Below are 11,778 nucleotides of genomic sequence, written 5' to 3' on the forward strand. Positions count from 1 at the left end.
CCCCCCCCCCCCCCCCCCCCCCCCTTGGGTAATTTTGGGTAACTTGATGTGCAGGGTATTACTGTTGAAGTTGGAAGGGCACATTTTGAAACAGAAACTACAAGATTCACAATTTTGGATGCCCCGGTAAACTGCAGACAGCAGTAGTTTATTTATCTGTTTTACTTTCTCTTTAGGTGCATACTTTTTGAAGTGGTCAAAACAAAGATCTAATCTTTTCTCTAGAGTGTTGCGTATTAATTAATGTTGAAGATTTTGGAATCTTCTCTTTTATGGTTATAATTTACTAGTTATATGTTTTCTACCTTTCAACCCCTGCTTTACATGGACCCCAACATTTACACTTGTATGCCCTCCAGGGACACAAGAGCTATGTTCCCAATATGATTAGTGGAGCATCTCAAGCTGATATTGGTGTACTGGTAAGATAGTTTCATTGTATGTAATGATTAAAGAAACTCCCTATTCAGCTTGAATGGTTCATGTCCATTTTGTGAAAGTAGTTTTACCTGTCGTTTATTTTGCCTTGCAATCCAGGTGATATCTGCAAGGAAGGGTGAGTTCGAAACTGGATATGAAAGAGGTGGACAAACACGTGAACATGTTCAACTTGCAAAGACTCTTGGAGTTACGAAGCTCCTCATTGTTGTCAATAAAATGGATGAACCCACTGTCAACTGGTCAAAAGAAAGGTGTTCCTTTATAGAGTGTCTTTCAGTGTTAATTTTAACATTGATTTTTTCCCATTCCCTTTATGGAGTTCTATCGTTTCAGATATGATGAAATTGAGGGGAAAATGATACCTTTTTTGAAGTCATCTGGATATAATGTAAAGAAAGGTAAGTGAACAAATGCTTGACGTGCAGATGAAATGCCTAGAGATTTTAAGTCTTGTATCTCCTTATTTGAGTAATGATTATTTCCGCTCACTAGCCAAATCATTTAGTATTCATGTTCTTCAATATATTAAGCTTTTTCATTTATGTTAGCTTTTGTAGTAAAATGTCTATCCCTTTTATATTGCATAGTCACATTTCAGTTTTTTGTTGTTGAGATGTGATTTTGAATTTTTGGGGACCTTATATAGTGATCTGGTAGGGAATGATGACTGTGCAAACTCTGATTTCTCCTTATTTTATTCTTTTTCTGTATAAATAACTTGCCTTTGAATTTTGTAAGAATAGATTTGCATAGATACATTAATGCAAAATTTATCACTACAACTGCTACTTTAATTTTTTTATTTTTTTTGGATTTATAGATGTTCAGTTTCTTCCCATATCTGGGCTCTTGGGTTCAAATTTGAAAACAAGATTGGATAAAAGTGTTTGTCCATGGTGGAATGGTCCCTGTCTATTTGAAGCTCTTGATGCGGTTGAAGTCCCACCTCGTGATCCTAAAGGTCCTTTTAGGTACAGCATGCTTTTATTTGTATAATCTGTATATAAATGTTTTGTATTGTGTGATCTTCCTAGTGTCAGATAGAATGCTTATCCGTATGCTTTTATTCATCTAATGTGCATATAATTATTTTGTGTATTCTGTGATTGCTTGGCTGGTGATAGTTTTCATACCTCTTCCTTATTTGGTCAAAGAGGTTTTGTCTAACTTTGGCTGTATGGTTTTGTAGAATGCCTATTATTGATAAATTTAAGGATATGGGAACAGTTGTTATGGGTAAAGTAGAATCTGGTAGCATACGTGAGGGAGACAATTTGTTGGTGATGCCTAATAAGGTGCTTCTCATGAACCTTTAATTTTTAAAGATTTTTTTTGGGGTGGAATTTTTGAAAACTTATGTAAGAGTACTATTTCAATAATTATCATGTCCTTTGCTTGTTTTTAGGCTCCTGTTAAAGTTCTTGCCATATTCATTGATGAAGACAGAGTTCGACAAGCAGGGCCTGGGGAAAACTTACGAGTCAGAGTATCTGGGGTTGAGGAAGAGGATATCTTATCGGGTTTTGTTTTATGCAGTGTTGGTAAATACCAATCAATTATTTTTCTATACATAACCTACATTTATATTTATTTTTCATATAGCGAAGGAATAGTATGGCCCTTTATTGTGATTGTGAAGAATGTAGTATATAGTATTTTTGTGAGGTAACTGCCCATTTTGAGGACCAAATTTTTAACTCAAGGAGAAAAAGTGGAAAAACATAACATTAGAGAGAACAAATCTGGAATGAATCTTTGGGTTGCATTTGAATTATTATTATTTCTATACGTATAATTCTGTGTGAAATTTCAATTGTCTTAGATGTCTAATACTTTTCTTTTGATGCAGTAAAGCCAGTACCTGCTGTTACTGAATTTGTTGCTCAGTTGTCAATCCTTGAGTTGCTGGATAATGTATGAATTGAACCTTTCATTGTTAATTATTCTCTTAATGCCTTATTTTGTGATTGGGTTAATTTGCTCTGCACTTCTGTGTGAAATTCAAAAGCTGTTGTATATTTCAGGCAATTTTTACTGCTGGTTACAAGGCTGTTTTGCACATTCACTCAGTTGTTGAGGAATGTGAAATTGTAGATTTGATGCAGCAAATTGATCCAAAAACAAAGAAACCTATGAAAAAGAAACCACTCTTTGTAAAGAATGGTGCTTTTGTTGTGTGTCGTCTTCAGGTTGGGTTTTTAGTTATCTGAATTAAGCTCTCAACTCTCTTTGTACATGGATACTTCCAACTGATATATTCTGCACGCAATAATGTTTTGTAATGAAATAGCTCAATTTTTCTGAGTGTGCTTGTGTTGTATTCATTGTTGATACACTTCTCCTGGAGACTTATGGAATATGGATGGACAATGACAACCTAAATTCCAATCCCCCTTGCTTTATTTTCTCCTTTTGTTATTAATTTGGTGCTTTTACCTTCCCAGGTGAATAATCTGATATGTGTTGAGAAATTCTCTGATTTTTCCCAGCTTGGAAGATTCACTCTTCGCACAGAGGGTTTGGACTTATCCTTACTCTTTTCTGTTACCTATAACATTTTTTCTTACTGTTTATCCTCCGTGGAACATCCATCATGACTGTTCCCTTATTCTTCAGGGAAAACTGTTGCTGTGGGCAAAGTCACTGCTCTTCCTACCATAAGTGACGCTGCATAAAATTTTCGTAATCTCTCAGGTATAGCGTGTTACGGTGTAGACTTGATTTACTCTATTGTCTAATGGAGAGCATTTGAAGTTTTCCATGTGCCAAAGAAAGGCTTTATGACAAACTGCTCTAATTTTTGCTCAGAAAAGACTCGTTTCATTCTGCTAAGGTAATAACAGTAGTTCTATGAAATGCGTTGCAGGCCAGATGGCTTTACAGCTCGACAATATCACACATGCCAGTTTACTGAAGCAGCATAATCTGCTTGCGTATCTTTTGATATGAAGATACGAAACTGCAATGTTTTTTGTGTATACTGTTATCATATATGATCGCACGCTGCAGTTTACTGAAGCAGCATAATTTGCTTTTCTATCTTTTGATACAAAACTGCAATGTTTACTGTTGTTTCTGTTGTAGCCAACCCCAAGTAGATTGTGGGTTTAAGGCTCTTTTTTGAGTCGCGGATTACCAAACGATGTTAGAATGTTGTGTTGTTTAACTTATACAAGTGCATGAGCATGCCTGTTTTATGAACATTTTGCCTGCATAAATGTTTGTTTTTGTTTGTGATTCTTGTCATTTGTTACCATGTCTAATATGGTATCTACAAAAATGGTGCAATGTAGTGCTTTGGTCTATAACTTTTCTTTTGGTGTGTATTCAATCCTAATGTTGATCACACGTGTTCACTCTTCCATTAATATATACTTTCTTTCCTTTTCTTGTACATGTTTGTTTTTTCTTGGTTTAGAATCTTTAGTTTTCAGATGATTTTTTAGTGATTTATTTAAGAAATAAATTAACATTTGATTCATTGATGGTGTGCACGTTATATGATGAAATCACGCTACCTTCCCAATGGAAAAGCTTCTCCCTTTCAATTTCAACAAGTGCAAATATTCCTCTGCAGATTTAATGGATTTTACCTTCAAAAATCACACCTATGATCGATACTTCAGGTTTGAGTTTTACTCGATGCACACTCTGACAAATTCTTTTTGTAATTAAGGACAAAACTGTTTCTTTTTGTAATTAACAACAAAACTCTGACAAATTCTTTTTGTAATTAAGGACAAAACTATTTCTTTTTGTAATTAACAACAAAACTCTGACAAATTCTTTTTGTAATTAAGGACAAAACTGTTTCTTTTTGTAATTAAGGACAAAACTGTTCTTCCCATGAGAATGAAACATCTAAATATAATGTATACTAATTGAAAAATGTGTTCTGTTTTAACTAAAAAGTTTACTCTGATATCAAATTGAAGAACATATTATGTCTCAACTAAAAATCGAAGTTTGTGAATATTATATATTTATATTTTATATATTATATATTCAATCAAAATAACTCATGATGATGTTACATGTTACCATAATGATATCATGATCCAAGTTTATTACAAATGAAATTCATGTTCATTTGTTGGACGCAGCCTCTCCAAAACCTACAAGACATCATAAGGGATTCTCACAACATAATATATACATACATTCATTCATTTATGTTTTGTCATCAAGGCTTTCCTCGACAAAACCTTCAAAGTAATACATGATAGAAATAATGAAGTTTTAGACTCAAGTTATGGTAAAAATTGATTTTACTTCTTAGTTATTCAATATCAGCATATATAGTTGCTTTTACTCACTATTAAAAAATTAGGAGATAATATTGTTCACGCGGAACAAGTAAAGGTTAAAATTACTATTTAGTTATGGAGTATAATTTTAGGATTAAAATTACACTTATTTTAATGAAACGCGAATTAAGATTTTTTTTTTAAGTGACACAATTACAATATAAAAAAATTCCAAATAAATTAGTAAAGCAGAGAATCAAATCATGCAACTGTTAAATAATTTATAGAAATTAGTTATAATTTCATTGTTTCAAATTACCACTTCAACCAACAACCTCTTAAAGGCTAATATGAGAGCAGGTGACAACAAACATCTATTTCATCATTTCATGCTCTGCTTTTGTTCTAAAGTAGTTTCCCATCATTGTATAGAAGAGTAATATTTCTTGTCAAATTTAATTCGTTAATACCTAATTTGGTACTACAAAAAGATATATTAAACTAAAAAAACAGTAAGGATGTGTTTGGTTCACACATGAGAATCGGAATCGGAATGAGAATCAAATACTTGGTAATTGTATGTATTTAGGTGAAAGTATTTTGCATGTTTGGTAGTAGGGTAAAATTGGAATGATTATCAATATTAATGTTTGGTTATGTATGACCTTATAATGGAATAAATATTTTTAAAATACAAAAATAAAAAATCAAGGCAATTGATCATAATATAATGGCATCCAAATCACCAATATGAACAAAAAAAATCAAACAAAAATCTAAAACCAATAATCCGAACTTAAAAATTATATTACCAATAAGATGGAATGATACCTTTTTTCAAATCTCATAATTGTGTTTTAAAAAGTTATCAACCAAACACTAATTATAATTTTGATTCTCATTCCTAGTGTGTAAACACATGAATCAAACACACCCTAAGTATACAGTTTTCTTAATTATAATTATTCTTCTTCCTATATCATTAAAAACAATATTAGTCGTACAACTTAGGTGTTTGAAATTAGAATGCATCGTTTATTTTTTGTGAACATTTTCAAATGTTTAGTTCGTTCTTTTGAACATTTTCAAATGTTTAGTTCTTCCTGTCTCTTTTCTCACTTGAAAAGGTTTTATTTTGAGTCCAATATTAAAATCATTAAAATTATAAAAAAAATTATTTGTGGATAATAAAAATTCTATATGGAGCTTTACAGGAAAGGTACAAATTTTCAAATATCAAATTATGACTTTTTTAACTGAGTAATTAATGACTAATATTTATGATACGAAAATAATTATTACTACAATTGTTTATTTATATTGGAAAGAAGTAATTCAAATCAAATTTATAATTATGCATGGAATGAAATTAATAATTATGTACGGAGTAATATTTACAGTTATATCGAGAAGATTCTGTAATAAATTGGAAAGGTAAGCCCATCGAATTGGTGATTAATGAAATATAAGACATTAATTTGGTAAAACAAAATTCTTTTTTTTCTTTTTTTCTTTTTTTTTTGTTGAAGATAAAACAAAATTCTGTATTATTATTTTTTAGTGGAAGTTTTAAGGGCAGAAAGGTAATTTTATTCAACGCAAATAAAAAAATGTGGTTGAATCTCAGCCTTAGATAAATTCATCTTTTTAAAAAAAAAAAAAAATCCCACCTATGATCTACAACAATATGTGCACATGAAGGTACGACAATGTGCTCTGGAAGGCATAACAATAAGCATTGTAAGGCACAAAGATGTGAAATACTTATTGAAAAGACTAAATTTAATACATGATCTTCAACACGAATCATAAACGATCACAATATTCAACTAAAATTAGTAATAATTAGTGATTCATTCAAGATCAAATGCTCTTTAAAAAAATATAACACCTACGATTTAAAAAAATATACACGGGAAGCTAAAGCACAACAATGTGCCCTAAAAGGCTCAACAATGTGCTCTGGATGGTTCAACAATATGCACTCCAAGGCAAAACAATATGCACTTCGAAGGCACAACAATATGCACTGCAATGAACAACAATGTGATCTAAAAGGCACAACAATGTGTTATGGACGGCTCACAATATGCTCTGTAAGGCAAAGCAAAGTGCACTAGAAGGCATATCAGTGTGCTTTGTAAGACACAACATTGCGCTCTACAAGAAGAAAAAAATGCACAGAAAGACAAAAAAAATTAATGTACTTACACAAAATTACTATAATGTCACCACATTTTTTTTTAATAGTTTCATTTTGACCCTTGATCTGAATTGAATCAATCGATGAGATTAAACCATATTTTTCACCTAAAGCAACATTTTTACCTAACTACAATATCTTCATTGCACCCGTCACAAGTTTTAAAATTTTTAAAATTATATCCATGCAAAAGATATCAGTATCGATCGATAATGTAGACTTTTCCTGAAATTAATTTCACACGTACAGACAGTTAGTTTTAGAGTAGATATTAGAAATTTGAAAAGCATTAAATTGAGTGTGGTGGGTATGTTTCAGTGTGCATATCAATTGACAAAATTTGGTTTTCTTGTGGTTTAGTGTTGTCGGTATGATATGTATACAATCTTAGTTAAATTCATTTGTTTTTCACGCATTTGGCAAGAAAAGGTGAGTTATGTCAGGTACACAACTTTCCTTACAATATAATTGAATATTATTATAAACCACACTCACTTTGTAGGGTTACCTAAACCATGTTACGAATTTGTGATTTGATGAAAATTTTAGCAATTAGTTGACATGTTCCTATCCTAAGCGGAAAAACATGGCAAGCTAATGATTGTTAATTAAAATTAACAACAACACATAATTTTAAGATTTTTCTATCATGTCATGCAAGAAAATGTTGGGAATAATTTTGTAATTTGAAATGTTTTTTTTTTTAGTACATAATTTGAAATGTTTTTTTTTTGAATACTATTAACTTTGTTACAATGTAGTATCTGTTCATATATATTTTCTCAATCTATGAAAGCACAACGAACCAACGTCACCACTAGGGATTAATTTGAAATGTTTAATTATATAGTTACACAACTGACACTAGTTATCTGATCTAGAAGTTATCCTTGTTGAAAAATATTAAAAACTTAAAGGAATAGAGGTCAAATAAGCCATTGAACTACACACGATAATGTAATTAGATCACTGAACTTAAAAAAAAAATTACAATTGAATCCCTAAACTAACTCATTTCATACAATTCGTCCAATTTGCATGTTTCTAACAAGTCACCCCAAATTTAATTTTTTTAAAATAATTTTTAAAATAATTATTTAAAAAAAAAAAAGAAAAAAGAAGCTTCGTCTTCAGCATGGAGACGCGTGGGAGACAAAGCAATGCTTTTTCTTTTTTGTTAAATTTAAATAATTACGTAGTATTTGTTAAAAATTATTTTTAAAAATTAAATTAAATTTGGAGTAATTTGTTAGAAACCTGCAAATTGGACGAATTGCATGAAATGTGTTAGTTTAGGATTCAATTGTAATTTTTTTTAAAAAAAATTCAATAACCTAATTACATTTTTGTGTGCAGTTCGATGACCTATTTGACTCTTATTCTAATTTTAAATTATACCAACAATAGGCACAATTGAAAGGAAAAATAATGGCCGTCTAACATTTATAATTTTAGAGAATTGGAAGAAGAGAGGCTGGGAGGGTTTGATGAATCTTCAACTAACCCGTCTATAATCTACGGAGTACCTTGTAATGTGATTATTCGTCTTATTCCGTTCTCGCTTAATTTTTTTAAAATCATATTTGATTTCTTGGGAAGGTTTAGAGCATTGAAGCGTTTCTCATGATAGAACAATTTACAGTATATAATCTGAACACAAAAATTATATACTCGACGAACTTTAACAAAGGTAGAACATATTAAGGACTGAAAGTATTTAGTTGGAGTACCTTGGAATGTGATTAGCCGTCTTATTCTGTTCTCGCATAGGTTTTATTTTATTTTTTAATCATATTCGATTCCTTAGTGTTGAAGCGTTTCTCATGATATAACAGTTTATCGTGTATAATTTAAACACATAAATTATACACTCGGTAAACTTTAACAAATAAAGGTATAACATATTAAGGACCACCTTCGTATTTAGCATTTGAGCATATATTTATATGAAATTTATTTCCTCAGCAGGAATCCACATACTTTGACCAAGTTCCATCCTAAATCATTTGCGAATCCCACCCAAATAGTGCCTAAAAAATGCTAATTTACTCTAATTTTTTTAATAACCTATTTATGAGCAGTATTGTAACGTTTCCCGAATATTTTAATAGAAAGAACTTAAAAAAACAATGCCAAATAATGATTTGTTTCCTTTGCTATAAAACTGTCCAACTTTTCTCATTTCATGCAACAATATAATCATTCTACCACCTAACAAGAAATGCTCATCAACAAGAATAATCTCTCCACTCTTCTTCTCCTTTATTGTTGACTTTGGAATTTGAGTGAGTGTGTGTTAGTTGAATTGGTTTAATTAGAAGCAAGAAAGAAAAACAAGAATGCAGGATCCTGTTTTAGCTAAAAGTTTTAGTCGAAATGAACGAAAGAGATTTGGGTATGGCGGTTTAGTTCTGATTGTGATCATCATTTTGAGCAGCTGCATGGTTTTCAAGCCTCATCTTCATCCACTCTTCATGAGTAAGTCCTTTTAATTCTTGGAAAATTGATTCATTATTAATTGCTTCCTTGATTATAGCTTCAATTCACTTCTGGCTCATACTTGTGCGGAGGCCTTAAAGGCCAAGTTCACTACTAGTTGATTAGGGGATTGTTGGGCGGAGGTTTAAAGGGTCAATTTCAGCCTCACGTGGTTAGGGGATTTTTGGACAGAGATTTGAATGGTTAAGTCCAGCACCAGGTGACTAGAAGATTCTTGGGCGAAAGTCTGAAGGGCCAAGTCTAACACCAGGTGATTAGGAGATTGTTGGGCGAAACTCTAAAGTGTAAAGTTCAGCATTGTGTAGCTAAGAGTTCTTGGGCGGAGGCCTGAAGGGTCAAGACCAGCACTAGGTTGCTAGGAATTCTTGGGCAGAGGCCTGAAGAGCCAAATCCAGCACATGTTATATAGATATATATAAGGAAATAAAGTTATGCATTCTTTAGTTACTAGCTAGCTATATTTTTTGGCATAGTGATTTAACACTTATATTGTTTTTTGCTTCAGTAGGGGAAGTCATGAACCTGCAATTATCCATCACTGCAACGCAGGACTTGCTTGTCCTCAACGACACAACATTTCCCCGCGCCATGGGTAATTATAATACACTAATTAATGTTCAAATTGTGTTACGATAATGTTTTGATTATGTGGATGGGGGGTGATTTTGATTTTTAATTTAAACTATATATGGGTTTTTGATTGTGCAGCAAAGGAAGAAAAGGAGGTGAAGCCAATCTGCAACGTGTTGGAAGCTAGGTCCGATTATTGCGAGATGAAAGGGGACATAAGAGTGGTGGGAAATTCATCAACAATATTCCTCGTCACGCATCATGATCTAAACAACAACAACATAAGCCGCCGCAATTCTTGGAGCCTTAAGCCATATCCAAGAAAAGACAGCGCCGCCGCAATGGCGCAGGTCAAGAACTGGACAGTAAAATTGGTCCAAGAAACCTCAGAAATCCCCAAATGCGGCGTTTTCCATGGCTACCCCGCGGTTCTGTTCTCCCAGGGAGGCTTCTCCGGCAACCATTTCCACGATTTCACCGATCTTTTAATCCCAATATTCGCCGCGTCGCAGCATTTCAACGGCGAGGTCCATTTTCTGGCGACAGATTTCCGGAAATGGTGGACAGGCAAGTACAGGATGGTGTTGGGCCGCCTGTCGAAACACCAGGTTACGGATATTGATAAAGACCACGTTGTCCACTGTTTTCCTAGTATGACTGTCGGCCTAAAATCCCACACTAATAAGGAATTAGGCATAGACTCCTCAAAGTTCCCAAACAAAGTCTCCATGAAACACTTCAAACATTTCCTCAGAGCCACATTTTCCTTGCCAAGAACCCAAGCCATCAGACTGGGCGCAGGCAGCCCCAAAAGGCCTAGATTGATGATAATATCGAGGAACAAAACGCGGGTGGTGATGAACGAGGCCGAAGTCATAGAAATGGCAGAGAAAGTAGGGTACAAAGTGGTGAAAGCCGAGGCGAGCATTTCAACCAATCTGTCAAGATTTGCAGGGGTGGTGAATTCCTGTGATGTCCTAATGGGGGTGCATGGAGCAGGGCTAACAAACATGGTGTTCTTGCCCGATAACGGCGTCGTGATTCAGGTGATCCCATTGGGGGAAATAGATGGATTTGGGAGGAGGGATTTTGGGTACCCTTCTAGAGATTTGAATGTGAAGTATTTGGAGTATAAGATTGGGGTGAATGAGAGTTCTTTGGTGGATAGTTATCCACTTGATCATGCTGTGTTTAAGGATCCAAAGTCCATTCATAGGAAGGGATGGATGGCACTTAGATCAATTTACTTGGACCAACAGAATGTGAGGATTGATGTTAACAGGTTTAGAGACACTTTAATTCAAGCTCTTACACTTCTGCAACATTAGATCTGATCTTAGGTCCATTGGAAGTACATATTTTTATCATAGTGACATAATTGTAATAATGCTCCTTTATCCTCTTTCAATTCTCTTATTATATAAAATAAACTAGAGTTTCATCATCCATTTGGAGGCATCAAGAGCTTGTTAAAATGAGATTGGAGGTTTCTGCAGGCTGGTTCAATATGTTTATAGGGAAGCAAAAGGCTATTTAGATGACCATATCCGCATTTTGTCTTTATTTGTTTGATATCCTTCGAATAATGGTATTCCTATGTGTTATACTAGGTGGACTCCCAAACTTTACTCCAATTCATCTTGTAAGTTGTCCCAATAAAAATATCTACATCAAAAATTTTGTGTGAGGAAGTAAAAAGTAGGAGTAGATTTTGAGAGTCCAAATAGTACTTTTTGTATTCTACCATTGCTCACAACCAATATGCTATAGGGGTTGCATCTTACCCAACCCCAATTTTTTTTTTTTTTTTTTTTTTTT

General features: G+C 33.2%; 2 protein-coding genes across 7 annotated transcripts in view; both read left to right on the forward strand.

Annotated features, from left to right (window-relative positions):
- Positions 1–3,659, forward strand: part of LOC115997515 (eukaryotic peptide chain release factor GTP-binding subunit ERF3A) — a 9,225-nt gene extending 5,566 nt beyond the window's left edge. For all 5 annotated transcript variants that reach the window (XM_031237081.1, XM_031237082.1, XM_031237083.1 and 2 more), the window contains 12 exons: positions 55–126; positions 360–422; positions 538–692; positions 775–839; positions 1,262–1,412; positions 1,631–1,736; positions 1,847–1,982; positions 2,291–2,355; positions 2,466–2,630; positions 2,886–2,958; positions 3,058–3,135; positions 3,308–3,659. In XM_031237081.1, coding sequence (XP_031092941.1) covers positions 55–126; positions 360–422; positions 538–692; positions 775–839; positions 1,262–1,412; positions 1,631–1,736; positions 1,847–1,982; positions 2,291–2,355; positions 2,466–2,630; positions 2,886–2,958; positions 3,058–3,116 — 1,110 coding nt within the window. In that variant the 3' untranslated portion in view covers positions 3,117–3,135; positions 3,308–3,659. The remainder of the gene's footprint in view (positions 1–54; positions 127–359; positions 423–537; positions 693–774; positions 840–1,261; positions 1,413–1,630; positions 1,737–1,846; positions 1,983–2,290; positions 2,356–2,465; positions 2,631–2,885; positions 2,959–3,057; positions 3,136–3,307) is intronic.
- A 5,448-nt stretch (positions 3,660–9,107) lies between these two features.
- On the forward strand, positions 9,108–11,566 carry LOC115997277 (alpha-1,3-arabinosyltransferase XAT2-like). 2 transcript variants are annotated; one of them, XM_031236800.1, is made up of 3 exons: positions 9,108–9,369; positions 9,896–9,982; positions 10,099–11,566. In XM_031236800.1, the coding sequence occupies exons 1-3, from the start codon at positions 9,231–9,233 to the stop codon at positions 11,286–11,288; spliced, it is 1,416 nt and encodes a 471-aa protein (XP_031092660.1). In that variant the 5' UTR covers positions 9,108–9,230; the 3' UTR covers positions 11,289–11,566. The 2 variants fall into 2 exon arrangements, with proteins under 2 accessions (XP_031092660.1, XP_031092662.1); XM_031236802.1 differs by having other exon boundaries at positions 9,899–9,982.
- Positions 11,567–11,778: the final 212 nt, after the last annotated feature.

The sequence above is a fragment of the Ipomoea triloba genome, chromosome 11 (genome assembly GCF_003576645.1).
Source record: "Ipomoea triloba cultivar NCNSP0323 chromosome 11, ASM357664v1".
NCBI lineage: Eukaryota > Viridiplantae > Streptophyta > Magnoliopsida > Solanales > Convolvulaceae > Ipomoea > Ipomoea triloba.

Coding starts and splice junctions, on each gene's coding strand:
- LOC115997277 (XM_031236800.1), top strand. CDS start 9,231: ATGCAGGATCCTGTTTTAGCTAAAAGTTTTAGTCGAAATGAACGAAAG. Junction 9,370..9,895: donor TCTTCATCCACTCTTCATGA/GTAAGTCCTTTT, acceptor TTTTTGCTTCAG/TAGGGGAAGTCATGAACCTG. Junction 9,983..10,098: donor AACATTTCCCCGCGCCATGG/GTAATTATAATA, acceptor TTGATTGTGCAG/CAAAGGAAGAAAAGGAGGTG.